This window comes from Ipomoea triloba, chromosome 2, assembly GCF_003576645.1.
Source record: "Ipomoea triloba cultivar NCNSP0323 chromosome 2, ASM357664v1".
In the NCBI taxonomy this organism is placed as follows: domain Eukaryota; kingdom Viridiplantae; phylum Streptophyta; class Magnoliopsida; order Solanales; family Convolvulaceae; genus Ipomoea; species Ipomoea triloba.
Window position 1 is genome coordinate 226,867 of NC_044917.1, and position 18,567 is coordinate 245,433.

Genomic DNA, 18,567 nt, shown 5'->3' on the forward strand with positions numbered 1-18,567 from the left:
TTTAATTTTCATTATCTATTTCTTCAATTTTTCATTTCTTTAAAACTTATATATTGTCATTTTATGAGACCCAAAAATAAAAATAACTTATCATATTTTACTATATCAAAAAGATTAAAAAATAAAAATAAAAATCGAGAGTGTTGTTTAGTGCTTACACTTAAATTTTACGTTTAAAAGTTTGTGTTTTTTTTTGTGCAAAAATTAAATCTTTAAATAATTAACTTTTTAGTTATTGTGATTACCCATAATGTTACTTATTTTTCATTCCGTTATTAATGCTCCGTATTTTTTATTTGCAACTGGCGTTGTTCATGTGTTTGGTTGGGCCGGGGGGCATTTTTGTGGAAGATATTGAGCCAGCCAGCCATTCAACCACTATCGACAGTTGGGATATATGTAGTTGCTGCTGCTTTGTTTATTAATATCTGTTTCAGCCACAGATATTATCTGGAGGGGAGATCCCACTCTCCCTGTGATACAGGGCTTTGTTTATTAATATCTGTTTCAGCCACAGATATTATCTCTCCAGATCCCACTCTCCCTGTGATACAGGTCTGTCCTGTTCCCGGCAAGTGGGCTTCTTTTCTTATGGCCCAGTTAGTATACACCATGTAGAGGTCGAACCTACAACTTTCTGCTTAAGAAACAGACACTCTATCCACTGAGCTACAGGTGCTTCTTATACTTATTATCTATTTTTATATTATGTAGAGTTGAAAACTGATTTTTGCTCTTGGGTAGAATATCTTGCAATCAAATTATTGGGTGGATTACACAACTGTGTTGACCGGGCAGGGATGAGCAAAATATTGGTTAACTGCCTGATAGCTAAACAAATCGAAAAGTCGATTGTTGATCGATTTCGATTATTGATGTTAAAAAATTTTAGTTTTTTTGTTTTTCGATTATTTTATAGGTATTTGTTATCAATTTCCGTCAGTGATTGATACCTGATATATATGTATATATATACACACACATACACACACACACACACTTGTACTCCAAAATTTTACTCCATCTCCGATTGGACACTGCCATCGCCGCTAGTGGTTGATTGGAATAATGCCGGTAGCAGTATATGACCGTGTGACCATGGGAACGGCATATATGACATCGGGGAGAGCCACCGCGTCCACGACCTTGTCCACTCTGTCAATCGGACAGTTGTGGTATCGACATTGAGTTACCTGAGACGACGAGTGACGTCGCCATGGCCATGAACCTGGCTGAAGCCCTCTAAACACATAGAGGTTTTGCTCGTCGAGGGAGATCGTGCGACCCGCCAAGGCTAAGTCTTCGACGAGGAGTTGGGCGCGGCTGAGATACTCCGCAGTGTGGAGTCGCCTTGCCGGAGCGACTGGAATTGTGAGAGAAGATTCAGGTAACGTGCGCGGGTGGAGGAACTCATGGCCGCTTCAATGGAACTCCAGTCCTCTCTTACTGTGGAACGACCGACGACGTGGTACATGACCTCCTCGGAGAGAGACACGACCCTCATCGACAAGATAGATCGGTCCTGCTGGACCGAGCCGGCGAATTCCAGATTAGCAGCAGTGGAGGAGACCTCGTTCGACGTGCTACCAGTGTTGCCGGAGGCATAGGTGATCGTCGTCGGCGAACATGGCGTGGTGCCGTTGACGTACCCCAGTAGGCCTTGACCTTTGAGAAATGGCACAAGTTGGGTACGCTAGAAGAGGTAGTTTCATGTCATCAGTTTAATCGACACGAAGTGATGAGATAGGTGAGAGAGTTTGGGGTGGTGATGGTGGCTGGCGCCAGTATGGCAGCAATAGAGAGGGTACACTCAGAATCGTTACCTGCCATCGGTGATTGAGGAGAGAAACATGGAGAAAATACCTATCACTAATATGATACCAAATGATAGTTTGAATATTATTGAATTACTCACAGATTGGTTTACGAATAATAATACAATACTTCTACTCTACACAATAGGCTAACGAGTAGGACTCAGGTATAACAACTAATACTAAGTCTAACATAAACACACTTGTACTCCATCTCATAAATTTTGAATGTAAATAATTATAATTGATAGAGTTGAATTTGAGAGTTTTTATGAGTAGAACTCATAAGAAATATCAAATGATTAGGAAATTTTGACTTTAAGACTTTTAGCCCAATCCAATTTTTTTTCTAGCCCAATCCAATTAATAACACTAATCCTTTGATTCCTTTCTCCTCCATCGACACTCTCTGTGTCTCAGACCTCACGACAGGTCGACTGCTCAGTAGCATCGCGATGAGCTGATGACGCTGACGACGCAACTTTCATGAGTTCACCACGACACCACTCGTCTATCGCGGTGCCGACGCCTCTCTCAGTCCTCACTTCTCAAGCCTCAAGCCCTCAACTCATAACCTCTTAAGCCCTAGTCTGCAGACACAGTCGCACACTCGCTTAATCCCCCAACTCGGTGAGGCTGAACGGACCTCAGGTGACAGCCGAACCTCACCTCAGGCAGTAGACACTCAAGGCTGTGATTTTGTGAATCTGCTATGAAAATGAATTTCGTATAACAGTATGCAAACGAAGTTGGAGTCTCGAAATGCGTTACTGTGTTTAATTTTTGTTTCTTATTAATTAATTATTATTATTTTATGTAAAATTTTGTGAAGTAACCAATGGAGTTTGAAAAATCAATTCTGGACAGTTTGTTACTATGTTATTAACTACTCCGTATTACTGTTGGTTTCGGTTGGTTACGGAGGTTAAAAATTCTGATGGGTTTTTTAGTTTTTTGATTGGTTATGTATAACACATCCCTTATAATCTCGAATAAGAATATGTATATGTAATTGATAATTCTTTATTGCACTCCTAGGCAAGCTACCGAGCAGAAGGGGTACTAGTACTCTGTAAACATCACTATACCTTACCTGGGCAGCCATGGAAGACTTCCATGCAGGACCAGAGAATTGTAGGAGACAAGTGGAGAAGGCAATTACAGAGAAAGTGGGCCGGGTCGTCTGTTCCATCAAGGACGCAGGCCATGTTGACCAAGTTATCGCCGCTCTTCACTCTCTCGCTGTTCTGCTATTCCCTGTCAATTCTCGCTCCTTCTTAGGTCCTCTTATCGTTCAATTCAAATATCTAATTCACAGCATCTTTTTCAGGTTAAAGCTGGTTTATTTAGCTATTTCCATTTTGTGAATTTCAGGTAGTATTGATGAGCAGTTCATTGAACAGGTATATTTCGCATTATTTATTCATTTGTTTAATTTTAATCCTTTCAAATAACAGAAACATTTTAGTAATCGTCCTTAATTGTTTTTTGAAATTTGGATATTATCCACAAGGTACAAAGCGCACTGGTGCCGGATTCTGATAAGAGAAGTCAATGGCAACAGATTTTCTATAAAGGTGCTGCATTTCCAATGCTGGCACGAGTTTTGTTACATGGTAATTTTGTTTGACTATATAAGTCCAAAGTTTACTTTGTTGCATTATTAGATTGAATATTTTTGCCTTCAAGTGTATAATCATTTGTGTTAAAACATGGATTGTACTTTTCCATTGTTTTTAAATTTGATCATCTTTTAGAGTGGGGTGCCTTCTAATTGTGATGGTAATAATGTAGATGTGGCTTTGGATTGGCTAGCATGTTTCCCCACTTCTGCAAGAGTACATGTATATGATGTGTTTTTTACAAATGGTCAATTCACTGAGGTTATACAGGCATTAGTTCCTTGCTTACAAGGAAGAGGTCTGGGCACTCATGATCTCAATGCAGTGTGTTCAAATGCTGAAAGGTATTGACATGAATATACAGCATTCTTATTCTTTGAATACTACATTTAACATTTCTTGCCTCTTTGCAATTTGAATTCCAGACACAATATGGGAGAATATGTATGATTTTATTGAATTGATGGTTTTAGCAGCCTCTGTTGTGACAGACTGAAAATGAGAATTTTTATGTTTGCCTGTCTGCATTTCTAATTGTTTGGCCATACAGTTCTAGCTGGTGCTTGAAGAGTTACATCATATGCTTTAGAAAGATGTATATGCCACAATAATGATTCGAACTAAGTGTTTTTATCCTTATTTTCTGCATGTATTAAATATTTTTGATAATGGGAAAGGGCTGAGTTTCAAGAAACAATTTTTATTTAGTGGTAAACTTAATATGAGATGTAAGATAGGATTATGAGCTCCAAATGATTGTTGGTTAGCCAATTTTCTATCTGTTGTTTCATTCAAGCACAATTAATGCCTAATATGCTATATGTGGTGTGTATAGAGCTCCCTTGCCTTCTTTAAATGTATATCAGTGACATTAATTATAGTATATACTGTGTCATTCCTTCACAACATCCATGGCAGATTACTTCTACTTTCCTTGTTTGAGAATGATGGTATACACCGAATGGTTATAGAATTTGCCAGAGACTGTCAATCTGAAGGTTCTGCCAATGAATCTGTCCGGCAGATTATTTTCAGGGTGGCACAACTTATTACATCTATTCCTGACAAAGCACGAGCAGGCGCGCCTACTTCACTCTCATCACCGTATCCTTTTATTTACTCTTTTATTGGAATAGAATTTTTGATCCTATTGTGTGTGCACTTTTCTAACAGGCGTAGCCAATCAGTTTATTTTCAACGGATACCCTTTGTTAACCTCTCCTATTAAAGAATGCCTTCCACTAAAGAATACCCTTTCAATTTCTTTTTCTTCTCCTTTTTTTCCAAATTATTTTTATTGTTTTTACTTTGTTTTAGTTATTATATATATATATATATGTGTGTGTATATATATATATATATATATATATATATATAGGGGTTGCGTGTTGTTATTATTGTTGTTTTTTTAGTGTTAGAAAGGTTGTTATGAAATATGTTTTTCATCAATATGATTGCAATTGGTGGATTTAGATCACCACCAAGGCTGTTGCTTTCTTCCGTACAAGTATCTTTAGCTTTGAGGAGGCACTGTTATTTAGCTTACATATATACACCCGGGGTTGTCTTCTTAACCATTGAATATCAGCTTATTTTTCAAGCATATTACCACTCAAATACTTGCCGGAGCAGAAGAATGGGACAAGAATTTGGACGAAACTGCTTATTTTGATAAGAATAAAGCTGATAGTACTATTCTATTTGTTGGGGAAGCTTTTGCTCGCATTTGTCGTCGAGGGTTTGCAGGTGATTCTTATTACTGTGAGCCAGGCATCTTCTTGCATTTACATGGAGAAAAATAGATAGGTGTATAAAAAATCAATCCTTTATATTTTCTCAGATGTGCTGTTAAGTGAATTGATTCCTAGAATCCTTAGAGGTGTTCAGAGCTTGCTACAGCCGTCTGCTGATATGACTGTTAGCAAAACATTTGAGTCAAAACCTGGTCTTCGTTTTTTGTTGAAGATAATGGAGGGAGTTCAAGACCCTCACTCTGTAGAAAGGTTGTCTGAGCAACTTCTGAATCAACTAGCAGCTCAAAGTGTAAGAGATGCTGAAGCATATTGGATTTTATGGGTCTTGTTCAATCAAATTTATAAGCAGAAAACATCAATTAGGTAAGGCAACACCTATTTTGAATTCATGGCACTGAGATTTTGAATACTTGTGAATTGAGTTTGAAAGATCCAAAGGCCTAGCTAGTGGAGAATAACAACCATCCGCCAGTTAGGTGGAAGCAGGGACTTCCAATAAGGAAACTATTTTCCTTATGACCACCTACTCAAATCCCTATAAATCTCCAAGTTGCCTAATATATATAGGTTCCATAATACTTGTACATTCCATAACAGAATTCATGAACCAATCTTGTTATATTAAGATATCAATTTATGAATTCTCATCCTCTGTCAAATATAGTTGCTTTATGGGAAATAAGATGATGCTTTTTTTTTTAATCAACGGACTTTTTCTATACTTTCTCCATTTCAGGTCCATGTTTCGTGAGAAATTTTTACTCTGGAAAGTATTCCCTATATGTTGCTCAAGATGGATTCTCCACTTTGCTGTTTTTGAATGTGCACCTAGTACTTCTTTGGCTCCAAAAGCCTGTGGTGTTCGTGCTCTTATGGATACTGTGCAAAACCTCACCAGAGTGTGGTCCAAAAGAGAATTTGTTCAATCAGCCCCAATTGAGCAGCAAGCATGTATCCTTTTTGGCACCAGGAAAAAGTTTCAACCTTCATAATGCACTAGATCTGATCCTTGCATCTTCTTCTCTCCATGTGCCTCTTTCCCTTCTATCTTTTTGGCACTTAACTGAATATTAGACATAACTGCTGCTTTAGGCCTTTGCCTGGAGAAGATGTCAAAGGAAGATTTAGATGCAACCAAGGATGCACTGCAGTCAATACTTCAAGGAGTTAGCTGTAGAATCCAAGCCTTATCAAATTTTTGTTTATTGTCGTTGTTGTTGTTATTGTTATTATTATTATGATTGCAAGCTATATTATTGGAAAAGTATATTTGGTTCTTTTGACATTTTTTTTAAAAATTGCTGTCAGGTAGGTTGCAGAGTCCTGATCATTTGGTTCGAAAGATGGCTAGCAACGTTGCTTTAGCATTTTCTCTTATAATTGATCCAAAAAATCCTCTGTATCTAGATGATAGTTGCCATGATGAGGCAATTGACTGGGAGTTTGGTCTAGTAAACCTTGGTAAGGGTTCTCTGCCTATGCAGAACTGCACAAATGAAGATATGAGCAGAGTAAAGAACTGTTCATCCACAATAGCAAGAAAGGAGTTTGATGACAAAGGTTCGTCCAATAATGTAATGGATAATTGTAAGAGATTGTCCGAATGCAAATTGGTTGATCCCGATGAGATTGTTGATCCTGCATCTTTGATTACTGAGCTGGCCCCTTATGAAGATGATAATGATATTGGAAATGAAGATTCTGACTTCTCTAGTGATTCATCTTTGCAGCCATATGATTTATCAGATGACGATGCAGATTTGGAAATAAAATTTTCACAGTTGGTTGATGTGATTGGAGCACTAAGAAAACCTGATGATGGCAAGGGTGTAAGTTCAACCAGCAGATCATTGATATCTTTAAATATTCTTTACAGTGCTAAAAAAATTGATTTCTGTTTTTGCTATCTTAAGACACAGAACTTTCTAATTAGTCCTTGTTAGTCAGTTCATTTCTTCATCAATATAAAATGTAAAGGCCCCCTATTGTATAGCTTGAAGTTATTTTATAATTTAATCTGATATTACATTTCTACTTGAGAGTAGTTGAAAAAAAAAATTCACTGTTCATGTTGCTCTTTCACAGGTTGAAAAGGCTCTTGATGTTGCTGAGAAACTTGTCCGAGCAACTCCTGATGAGCTTAAGTTTGTAGCTGGTGATCTCGCCAGAACACTTGTACAGGTCCGCTGTTCTGATTCAACCGTTGAGGGAGAAGAAGAATCGGCTGAAGATAAGAGGGAAAAAGCCTTAGTTGCTTTGATTGCCATGTGTCCAAATGAATCACTCAATGAGCTAAACAAATTGCTATATTCTCCAAGTCTAGATGTAAGCCAGCGGATATTGATTCTTGATGTCATGACAGATGCTGCTCAGGAACTTGCAAATACCCGAACTTCAAAACCCAAACAACACTCTAGATTCCTCATATCTTCCATGTCAGACCAGCCATGGTTTGTGCCAAGGGATATTGGGCCACCTGGAGCTGGTTCCTGGAAGGAGATTTCAACTCCAGGAACTCCTTTGAATTGGTCTTACTCTTATGAGAGAGAGCTTCCCTCTAAACCAAGTCAGGTTAAGAAAGGGAAGATGCGTCGTTGGAGCCTTCAATCTCCAAAACAAGAAAACCAGGTTGAGTGGTCCTTGAATAAATTTCCGCAATATGCAGCTGCATTTATGCTTCCAGCTATGCAGGGATTTGATAAGAAAAGACATGGTGTTGATTTTCTCGATAGAGATTTCATTGTCTTGGGAAAACTTATCTACATGCTTGGTGTCTGTATGAAGTGTGCAGCTATGCATCCAGAAGCATCTGTTTTGGCATCTCCTCTGTTGGATTTGCTGAGATCAAGGTACTAACAATTATTCATATAGATCATTCTTCAAACCGGTGGAGTTTAGGCATTTGGTTATCCATACATCTCCCAAGAACCTAATAAACCTGGTTTGTGATTTACTAATAAAAGTACACCGTGTGGTACCTGGAAAAATGTTAATGTGGTATCACTTTTGTGAATCAGAGTGCTACATTCCCTTCATCTCTTTTATGATCTTGTGATTCTCAAGTGTGGTTACCTGTTACTGTACAGGGAAGTATCTTATCATAAGGAAGCATACGTTAGGAGATCTGTGCTTTTTGCAGCATCATGCATATTGATTTCTCTTCACCCCTCTTTCATCACATCTGCCCTGACTGAAGGAAATGCTGACATTTTAAAAGGGCTTGAATGGGTTCGCACATGGGCCCTAAACATAGCTGAATCAGATACAGATAGGGAGTGCTACACGGTAAGTCAGAACTAAGTTTTATACTGAAGGTTGAAGTCTCCATTTGTATTTCTGTTTCCTATGCTCCATTATGCTATAATCTGAGGCTCATCAAGGTGATGCACTTACGAATTTGAATTGCAGATATCTTTTAAATTTGTTCTTCTCCTAATGATTAGAAATTGTCCAACTTATTATATAAATGTCTTAGAAATTGCTGAGTACTTCTATATCTTATTCTACTTTTAGTACTAGATATTACCTAATCTTACCACTTAATGCGGCATAAATTATTGTTTAGTTAGTGTGAGATAATCTGTCACTAACATTGGTCTTAAATACATTGCAGCTGGCAATGACCTGTGTTCAACTCCATTCTGAGATGGCATTGCAAGTTTCTCGAGCACTCGATTCGGTAGAAAACACATCAAGAGCAAGTCATACCATTTTGCCATCACACATGGTGAGAGATGCTATTAAAATCCCCCATTCTATTGGAATATAAAGTCTACTGGTTGGTGAGTTTTAGTACATGAGAACTTTGGTTTAAAAGTTAGGGTTAGGTACAACATTGTGTTAGTGCAGAAATTGAAATGCACTATTTGGGCTAATTTAATTTTGATACAAATCATCTGTTTATAGTTAGCTAGCCTTACCAATTGTTGTATGAACTATGAAGAGGATTTAAACTAAGTTGAATTATTGATTTTATATATAATTGGCCTGAAACTAAGTTGAAGTATTGAGTTTATATATAATTGGCCTGGAAACATGGTATATGTCATTAAATTATCTATTTAAATATATGTTTTTTTAAACCAATAAGTGCCTACTGCCTAGTGCAGTGCACATGTAATTTTATGCTTAATTTAATAAACTTGTTCTCATCTCATTTGGTCGTCGTTGACTTTTATTCTCATCTCCCAACTTAGTTGCAAATATGGTTGCTTGAACTCCACAAGTTAGATAAATTGTATTAGAAAGATCTTCTGTGATAGATTTTACTAATGAGTGTTAACAAGAATTGAACCCGTTAGCGAAATTATTAATGATTGGCCGCCGAGTTAGTAACAAGTTGCACAAATTTTATTTCATTTACTATGCTAGAGGGTAATAGGACGCATTTGGTAAAACTTGTGAAACCTATTGCCCTATCTTCAAAAACAAAGCCTTGTTTAAGGTGGAATTGCCTAACATACCAACTTATCAAGTATAATATTTATGTTGTAAAGTTTTTCTTAAGGATGATATCTACAGGAAACATAATCAAGTATGGTTATGGTCAAACTTTTAAACTCAGTAATTTATTACTTGGTACCAAAATTTGAAATATTGAACCTATTGGTACAGTTGTAAACAAGAGTTTAATGTGGTCTACATAAGATTTCATTCAACCAAAGACTTAAAAAATAAGTGTAATACCAAATAAATGTTGTGAGAAACATTAATTACGGTGAAGTGTGAAACTTGGACTTTTCATAGAATTAACCCATTAAACCTCATAGCTTTCCTTTGACTAAGGCTAACCTTATCCCAGCCAATTCCTTCCCTTTCTAATCTAGGTGGCAAGTTTTTTATTATTATTTAATGCCATGTGTATTTGCAAGTGGTGAGAGAATTGCTAAAATAGAAATAGGAGAGAGAATAAGAAAAAGCATGCCCAATTCTGATAAAAGGCGTTGCACGGCAGCTTTATGTACTTTTTTTTTTACTTTTTTATTTCTTATTAGTTATTTATTATATTATTTGGTTATTATATTTATTATATAATATAAATGTGGTACCACTTTTGAAAGTGAGAGAATATTGCAGGGATGTAGAACAAATAGTGAAGAATTTGTAAATTTGATGATGGGGAAGTGAGACCTATTTTAGAAAGTGAGAGAAATTTCTGGGTTAAGAATAACCTAAGTACCAATACAGCAGTTCGGTCCTCAACTGCTCCGCTGCAGCCTGCACTGATTATTTATTTTTAATTCGATAAAATTAAGACATCACAAAAGTAATACTCTTTAAAAGTACGTATACTAAATGTTATCTTTATGTTTTTCTTCGACGTAAGCATATTTACATCGTTCCGTTATTTAATTTTCATTATTAATAATTGGATTAAACAATGCTCCTTTATTTATTGATTCCACGCACCTACTACGCTCACCTCACATGGAAAACTTTGAAAAGACAAAACAAAGCAATTTTGAGGAAAAATAGTCAAAATTATTGAATAATGAACTGAAATTAAATAAATTAATATCGTGATAGGCCGGCTTAATCAATTAAAAATACTAAAGAAAATATACTTCCAACTTTTACTCCCCTAACTGGGCGTTGCAATTTTGCAGAATTGAAATTCCCTCATTTTTTATGGAATTATAATCTCATGTCCCCTTGGTATTTCAATTCTATGAATTTTAGAAAGAAAAAAGAATAACTATGAGACAAAATTACATTCTTTTAAACCTAAAATTGATGTTTGATCTCTCTCTTTCGATTATATCGTGCCTTCTTCTTCTACTCTCAACACAAAACGTCAATCAGTATGTCAACCTCAATAAAATATGTTTTCTCAAAACTCCATTATCTATTTTATTGCTTTCATTATGTAATTCTAGGTTTAGTTATACCATGTTACATAAATTTTCAAAAGCAAAATTTAAATTTTGTCCGTGTGATTTCAATATCAAAATTTGAATTCTTTATAGGTATAACATATTTGAAAACTTTCTACAGCAATTTCTTTATAGGTATAACATATTTGAAAACTTTCTACAGCAATTCTATGCAGTAGCGAATGGTGTATAGATAACAACCACAACAACAATAATAATAATAACGTGTATTTTGGACTTTATACTACTTATTCCCTTTCAATTATCATATATATCAAATATTGGAATTGAAAATTCCTAGTAATTAGATACCGGTAAACCAAACACTAGAATTTAAATTCCACTCTATTCCCACATTATTCATCCCTCCCTCCAACCAAAGACCCCGTAAGTGTTCATATTTTATTAGATGAAAAGAAAAGAAAAAAGAAATGGGCCTGGGGAGTAGGAGAATGAGAGGAGACGTAGAATTACACGTAATCAAGTAAAGTATAATCGCCTTCCTTAATAAATTAAATGTGTAGTATAATATTTCATTGTTTTTTAATGAATTAAATAAGCGAGAGGAGGTGAGGACTGAGGACGGAGGTGAGGAACAAGTAGGTAAATGGTAATTGAGAAAGACAGCAACATAACATTATATTCAACGTCGTAACGTTGTGATCTGATCTCCTCCAGCGCAGCGCATCCATGGACAACCTTGGATACCTCTGTGTTCCTATAATATTGGTAATGGTCCATGTTATCGGGCGGTTTTTAGTTGAAAGGCTGAGAAATCTCCCCCCTACCCCTTTTCCGGCGCTTCCGCTTCCCGTGGTGGGGCACCTCTACCTTCTGCTCCGAAAACAGCAGCCCTTCCACAAGTCGCTGTATGACGTGGGCAAGAAGTACGGGCGGGTGCTGTTTCTCCGGTTCGGGTCGCGCCCCGTCCTCTTGGTATCGTCCCCGTCCGCAGCAGAAGAATGCTTCACCAAGAACGACGTCGTGTTCGCCAACCGGCCTAGACTTCTGGTGGGGAAGTATTTGGGGTATAACTATACCAGCCTTCCTAACTCCTCGTACGGAGAACGGTGGAGGAATCTCCGTCGAATCTCCACCCTGGAACTGCTGTCATCCCACCGTATCTACCAGTTAGCCGAAATCCGCGGGGAGGAGGTGAAGGCGTTGATTTGCAGTATCTTTCGTCATGATCACAAGGTAGCTACTAGCTAGGTTATTAATTAATTAATTTAATTAATCAGATTTTGAACTAATTAACGATGGAATTGAATTGAATTGGAGCAGCAGCAGGAGGTGGAGCTAAAGCCGTTGTTGCATGACTTCACCTTCAACGTGATGTCACGAATGATATTTGGAAGAAAGTATTACGGAGAGAACGTGGAAAACTCGGAAGCAGCAAAGTTGTTCCAAGAAATATCCAAGGATCAGATAAGGGTGATCCCCAAAGCTAACGTGTTAGACTTCCTGCCTTTCATGCGATGGTTTGGGTTCGGACATATCGAGGAAGCACTGATGAGGATATTTGAGAAGAGAGATAAGTTCATGCAAAATGTCATAGATGAGCAGCGAGAGATGACGAACGCGTGTTCCGGCGGTGCTCCACCAAAGCTGACCGCCACCAAGACCGTTTTGGATGTTCTACTGGAATTGCAGGCCGAGGAACCCCAATTCTACACTGATCAGACCATCAGAGATCTTTTGCTGGTAACATTATATTATTATTATTATTATTATTATTATTATTATTATATTCAATCGCCTCCGACCCGCCCATCTTTATACTATACTTTTAAAACTAATGCCTTTTTAATTAACCTCAATTTTTAAACAAAACCTTACATCACTTCACATGATAATATAAGGTATAACGTCTTTTTCTTTTTATCTTTTTTAATTTTTAAATTCATTACTGGATTAACCTAAGTAGTTAAAAACATAATGTAGTGGATACTCGAGTAGGGCATCCAACCAAGCTCACCCGTCGGTCTGTCGATACTCAACAAAAGAGGGGCAAGCCACAACGCTGAAACATTATGAGGAAGGATACCATAAGATTTTTGTCAAATCTTGGGCGGAATTTCCTTTTTCTATTTTAAGGAAGGGATCCTACAACTTGATTAGGAAATAAACTAAAAATAAATCTAAATTAGTTTAGAAAGATTTCTTTAAGTCTAGTTTTATTAATATTTTTCTTTTCTTAGCTTTTTCCAATTGCTCATGTTGTTCACATTGTTTTACGGCCGACGGATTATCTCTTAATTGGCACGGTGGTTCATGGAGCAAGCTAAGCTAGGGGACCGGGGGGTGATGGCGACGTTAGTTTAATTTGATAGTGGTCCGCGGCGGACGGCGTCCAGATTGTTGGGTGCTGTGTTTATATACTAGCAAGCAAAATCCCTTATTAACGTTGTCCACAGAAGTTGGGTAAAAGATTAGGTTTTGAAGCTAATCCTAGCGGTGAGGTCTGTTACGTTACGTTGTAGCTAGCTAGCTAGGACCAGGCGATGGCGATGTCGATGTCGATTGCGACGAGATTTTGAGTTGAGCGAGGATTTGGAGAGCGATGGCCAGCTGGCCTACTGATTGCGACAAGCTAATTAAGCTGCACTCGGCGGCTATCCGTACCTCCTTCAGCTTTGCGACCTCGATCGATCGATCGATCATGAGTTTAGGATGTATCATCTCATGCTTCACTCAGATCAATATATACAAAAAAAAAAAAATAATAATAATGTCTTTGGCCGGCCGTCCCGGATTTTCGTGTTCTCATCTCATCCATCCATTTATTTACAGCTAAGCTAAGGGAACTGACTTCTGACTTTTAATTGGATCCAACTAACATTACTGAGAAAATTAAAACACGTACGTACTGAATAATTAAATTAAAGAGATCGAATAATATGGCCGGCAGGCCGGCCTGCAGGCTGGTCTTTCTTAATTTCATTCTGTATGTATGTGTTCTCATCTGATTTGATTTAAATAAAGGAAGTGAATGGCTTTAATTTTGACTTTTCAATTTTTTTTAATAAAATTATTATTTTTGTCAGCATTTTAATTGCAGTCCATTAAAGTTTAATTAATGATCGAATATAATTTGGTTGGACTTGGTATGTATGATGTATCTAATCTAATCTGCGGCATGCAGGTGTTACTCCAAGCAGGATCTGATACTTCAGCAGTAACACTGGAGTGGGCATTCTCATATATGCTCGACAATCCCCACGTGTGGAAGAAAGCGCAGGCCGACATAGACAAACACGTCGGCCACAACCGTCTTGTCGACGAATCTGACTTGCCGGGACTGCCCTACATCCGCTGCATCGTCAACGAGACTTTAAGGATGCATCCCGCCGCCCCGCTGCTCGTCCCGCATTTCTCCTCCCAGGACTGCACCGTCGCAGGGTTTCGCATTCCGCGGGGGACCATTCTGGTGGTCAACGCTTGGGGGATACATCACGACCCTACGGTCTGGGAGGACCCCGAAGTGTTTAACCCCGAGAGGTTTCAAGGCTTCGACGGTGGGAAAAAAATGAATGGGTGCAGATTTATGCCCTTCGGCTCCGGAAGACGCAAGTGTCCCGGCGAGAACTTGGCTATCCGCGTGCTGGAGTTGGCCGTGGCGTCTTTGCTGCAGTGTTTTGACTGGGAAAGGCCGGGTGGAGACAAGACCACCACGGCGGAGAGTGAAGGCACCGGCGGATTCACAATCTCTGCAATGACTCATCCTCTAAGGGTTAAGTGCTGTCCTCGTCCCATTACTCATCACCTTCTTTCTTAAACCTACCTCACCTCATTATTATATATATACGTACATTATGTTTAATTTCATTTTAAACCCTGCATCCAACATCCTTCGTATCTATCGATGATCGACTAGTTAGGTTGATCAATGTGCTGGATGTATGCCTACTTTACCCTGGCCTGGCCTTTACATATATATTATTAGATCTAAATCTAAAATATTGGTCCAATTGCATGTATTTTACTCACAATCAAATCTATCCGCACACTTATATAGAAATTGTTAAAGTGTAGCAATGGTAGATCAACATCCTACCTGTTCAAACTAATAGAAGCTAAGTATGTGATATACTTGATGAACCATGATATTCACATTCCATCTTTTTCTCCATATATGTCATGCTAATCAAAGTCAATTAATCACCCATTTTTTCATTTATTTGAAAATTTTAAGATTCTTGATGTATTTGATGAGTTCACGTTCAATGGTGCATGGACCACCATGTTAAACAAAAATGGTTGCCCATTGTAAGATAATGACATAAAATGCAGATTGATGGAGCACATGGGAATATAATCTATACTAAATAAGTAAAATAATGTTGGTTTTATCGGGTACTCCACGGCCACATAACCCATAAGAAATGAATTGAAGTAAAGGGCCTAGAGGTTAATTAAGAGAATCCAAAGAGAGACTTAGAACAATAGTACAACATAAATTGTCCTAAGTTTAATTTCAAGATAAATTGGATCTGTTTTACACCAGCAGGAAGCTAGGATATTTATATATACATGAGGATTACTTGTACAAAAAGGAAAATGAATCCTTAAAGCCAAGCCTACCAAATTAAAAATGAACTAGAAACTTCCTAAAATATGAATAGGAAAGCAATCTAGACTAAGTAACAAGTTTTTAAAATTCTTTTAGTAAAATCTCCATATCTCGCCACCCCTATTCTTCATTTATAGTCCCTTGAAGTTTCTAATAATATCTTCCATAAACTATCGTAGTCGAGGGCCAATAGTCCGATCAGTTCTTCGACTGTGGACCGACTACCACTTCTAAGCCGACCGCCCGATCACTAGCTAGTATCACCCCAACCATGCCCATATAGGAATTTGGTGCATCCTAAAGCGAATGTAAATGATGCTGTAAAGGCCAATTATGCAGTTAATTAATTAGTTTAATTTGTTCAAGGGACAGTACAGTGTCTATACAAGGAGTAGGTCAAGATCTAAAAAGTGAGATGAGCAGCAAAAGCTCATACCTTTTACTGAGAAAACATGTGCTATGGACCATGATGTTGTGTTTGTGTTTGTAGGGTAGAAAGTGACCCTTCATTATCACAACATGGCATGCCTTTTCCCCAACACAAAGCTAAATAAAGGAGGATTCCTAGCAAAATACATGTTGATATCAAAATCATGTATCGGGCTCAACTAAGAAAATATTGACAAAATTAATTTCGCCATTTTTAGGTAAAAGAATCATGCCATGTCCAATTGGCTGTAATATAATATTTGAAACATCTATCATAAATTTCAGGGGTCCAAGTTAGTGAAGTTATTCCAAATAAGAAGTGCATATATAAAATAAAATAAAGAAGAAAGGGATATGATAGAATTATGGAAAGTAAGAAAGGTGTTCAATTTTAAAACTTCAAATATTTCTAGACTGTTTAATGATTTGGGCAGATGAATTTATTTAGTTTAATTAAAATTATTGAGGGAGACAGCTCAACTTTGGTTGGTTTATCCGGCATCATATAAGTATATAACTACAATCAATACTAGCTATATATACACAGCTAATATATGTTGCTGGCCGGGCCTCTTTGTTTATCGTAACGTACTGATTTAATTAATTTCCGGCCTGCCGGAAGATCGATCCAAAACACCTTAATGAGTTTAATCTAATAATCTTGTCTATTATATTTCTACGGCACCCAACATATTATTAAAGAACGTAACTCGAGGCCGTAAAACCCAGATTTGTTTTGTGGGTAAGAATGAATTAATGATGCCTGCCGCCAGCAATATATAAAAGCTAAAGAATGGGCAAGAAAAGTGGAAGATATATATATATATATATATATATATATATATATATATATATATATATATATATATATATATTTATTTATATGCATGTAGTAATTTACAAGAAAGGGGAAAAGACATAATATCCTCAGCTCTCTCCTCAAACCCCACTTCTGATCATGATATGTCTGATGTATGTTCTCTCAAGGTAATTTAAAAAAAAAATTACAGAGAGAGAGAGAGAGCATATATAATAGTTTCAGATGATCTACGGTAAGTGTTGTAGTGAAAATTCAAGAAAAAAAAAAAAANTTTGATGAGTTCACGTTCAATGGTGCATGGACCACCATGTTAAACAAAAATGGTTGCCCATTGTAAGATAATGACATAAAATGCAGATTGATGGAGCACATGGGAATATAATCTATACTAAATAAGTAAAATAATGTTGGTTTTATCGGGTACTCCACGGCCACATAACCCATAAGAAATGAATTGAAGTAAAGGGCCTAGAGGTTAATTAAGAGAATCCAAAGAGAGACTTAGAACAATAGTACAACATAAATTGTCCTAAGTTTAATTTCAAGATAAATTGGATCTGTTTTACACCAGCAGGAAGCTAGGATATTTATATATACATGAGGATTACTTGTACAAAAAGGAAAATGAATCCTTAAAGCCAAGCCTACCAAATTAAAAATGAACTAGAAACTTCCTAAAATATGAATAGGAAAGCAATCTAGACTAAGTAACAAGTTTTTAAAATTCTTTTAGTAAAATCTCCATATCTCGCCACCCCTATTCTTCATTTATAGTCCCTTGAAGTTTCTAATAATATCTTCCATAAACTATCGTAGTCGAGGGCCAATAGTCCGATCAGTTCTTCGACTGTGGACCGACTACCACTTCTAAGCCGACCGCCCGATCACTAGCTAGTATCACCCCAACCATGCCCATATAGGAATTTGGTGCATCCTAAAGCGAATGTAAATGATGCTGTAAAGGCCAATTATGCAGTTAATTAATTAGTTTAATTTGTTCAAGGGACAGTACAGTGTCTATACAAGGAGTAGGTCAAGATCTAAAAAGTGAGATGAGCAGCAAAAGCTCATACCTTTTACTGAGAAAACATGTGCTATGGACCATGATGTTGTGTTTGTGTTTGTAGGGTAGAAAGTGACCCTTCATTATCACAACATGGCATGCCTTTTCCCCAACACAAAGCTAAATAAAGGAGGATTCCTAGCAAAATACATGTTGATATCAAAATCATGTATCGGGCTCAACTAAGAAAATATTGACAAAATTAATTTCGCCATTTTTAGGTAAAAGAATCATGCCATGTCCAATTGGCTGTAATATAATATTTGAAACATCTATCATAAATTTCAGGGGTCCAAGTTAGTGAAGTTATTCCAAATAAGAAGTGCATATATAAAATAAAATAAAGAAGAAAGGGATATGATAGAATTATGGAAAGTAAGAAAGGTGTTCAATTTTAAAACTTCAAATATTTCTAGACTGTTTAATGATTTGGGCAGATGAATTTATTTAGTTTAATTAAAATTATTGAGGGAGACAGCTCAACTTTGGTTGGTTTATCCGGCATCATATAAGTATATAACTACAATCAATACTAGCTATATATACACAGCTAATATATGTTGCTGGCCGGGCCTCTTTGTTTATCGTAACGTACTGATTTAATTAATTTCCGGCCTGC

The 18,567-nt window shown here is 37.1% G+C and overlaps 2 protein-coding genes across 6 annotated transcripts; both read left to right on the forward strand.

Moving 5' to 3' along the window:
• Positions 1 to 539: 539 nt before the first annotated feature.
• On the forward strand, positions 540 to 9,205 carry LOC116009923 (telomere length regulation protein TEL2 homolog). 4 transcript variants are annotated; one of them, XM_031249126.1, is made up of 14 exons: positions 540 to 675; positions 2,853 to 3,095; positions 3,189 to 3,217; positions 3,328 to 3,430; positions 3,609 to 3,780; positions 4,355 to 4,540; positions 5,025 to 5,182; positions 5,277 to 5,553; positions 5,927 to 6,141; positions 6,265 to 6,363; positions 6,499 to 7,019; positions 7,276 to 8,039; positions 8,277 to 8,475; positions 8,804 to 9,205. In XM_031249126.1, the coding sequence occupies exons 2-14, from the start codon at positions 2,918 to 2,920 to the stop codon at positions 8,957 to 8,959; spliced, it is 3,057 nt and encodes a 1,018-aa protein (XP_031104986.1). In that variant the 5' UTR covers positions 540 to 675; positions 2,853 to 2,917; the 3' UTR covers positions 8,960 to 9,205. The 4 variants fall into 4 exon arrangements, with proteins under 4 accessions (XP_031104986.1, XP_031104985.1, XP_031104984.1 ...); XM_031249125.1 differs by lacking the exon at positions 540 to 675 and adding an exon at positions 2,187 to 2,549; XM_031249124.1 differs by lacking the exon at positions 540 to 675 and adding an exon at positions 2,187 to 2,465.
• Positions 9,206 to 11,624: 2,419 nt separating this feature from the next.
• On the forward strand, positions 11,625 to 15,164 carry LOC116006929 (cytochrome P450 81Q32-like). 2 transcript variants are annotated; one of them, XM_031247454.1, is made up of 3 exons: positions 11,625 to 12,260; positions 12,348 to 12,767; positions 14,209 to 15,164. In XM_031247454.1, the coding sequence occupies exons 1-3, from the start codon at positions 11,754 to 11,756 to the stop codon at positions 14,839 to 14,841; spliced, it is 1,560 nt and encodes a 519-aa protein (XP_031103314.1). In that variant the 5' UTR covers positions 11,625 to 11,753; the 3' UTR covers positions 14,842 to 15,164. The 2 variants fall into 2 exon arrangements, with proteins under 2 accessions (XP_031103314.1, XP_031103323.1); XM_031247463.1 differs by having other exon boundaries at positions 12,351 to 12,767.
• Positions 15,165 to 18,567: the final 3,403 nt, after the last annotated feature.

Coding starts and splice junctions, on each gene's coding strand:
- LOC116009923 (XM_031249126.1), top strand. CDS start 2,918: ATGGAAGACTTCCATGCAGGACCAGAGAATTGTAGGAGACAAGTGGAG. Junction 3,781..4,354: donor GTGTGTTCAAATGCTGAAAG/GTATTGACATGA, acceptor CATCCATGGCAG/ATTACTTCTACTTTCCTTGT. Junction 6,142..6,264: donor CCCAATTGAGCAGCAAGCAT/GTATCCTTTTTG, acceptor ACTGAATATTAG/ACATAACTGCTGCTTTAGGC.
- LOC116006929 (XM_031247454.1), top strand. CDS start 11,754: ATGGACAACCTTGGATACCTCTGTGTTCCTATAATATTGGTAATGGTC. Junction 12,261..12,347: donor TCTTTCGTCATGATCACAAG/GTAGCTACTAGC, acceptor GAATTGGAGCAG/CAGCAGGAGGTGGAGCTAAA. Junction 12,768..14,208: donor CCATCAGAGATCTTTTGCTG/GTAACATTATAT, acceptor TGCGGCATGCAG/GTGTTACTCCAAGCAGGATC.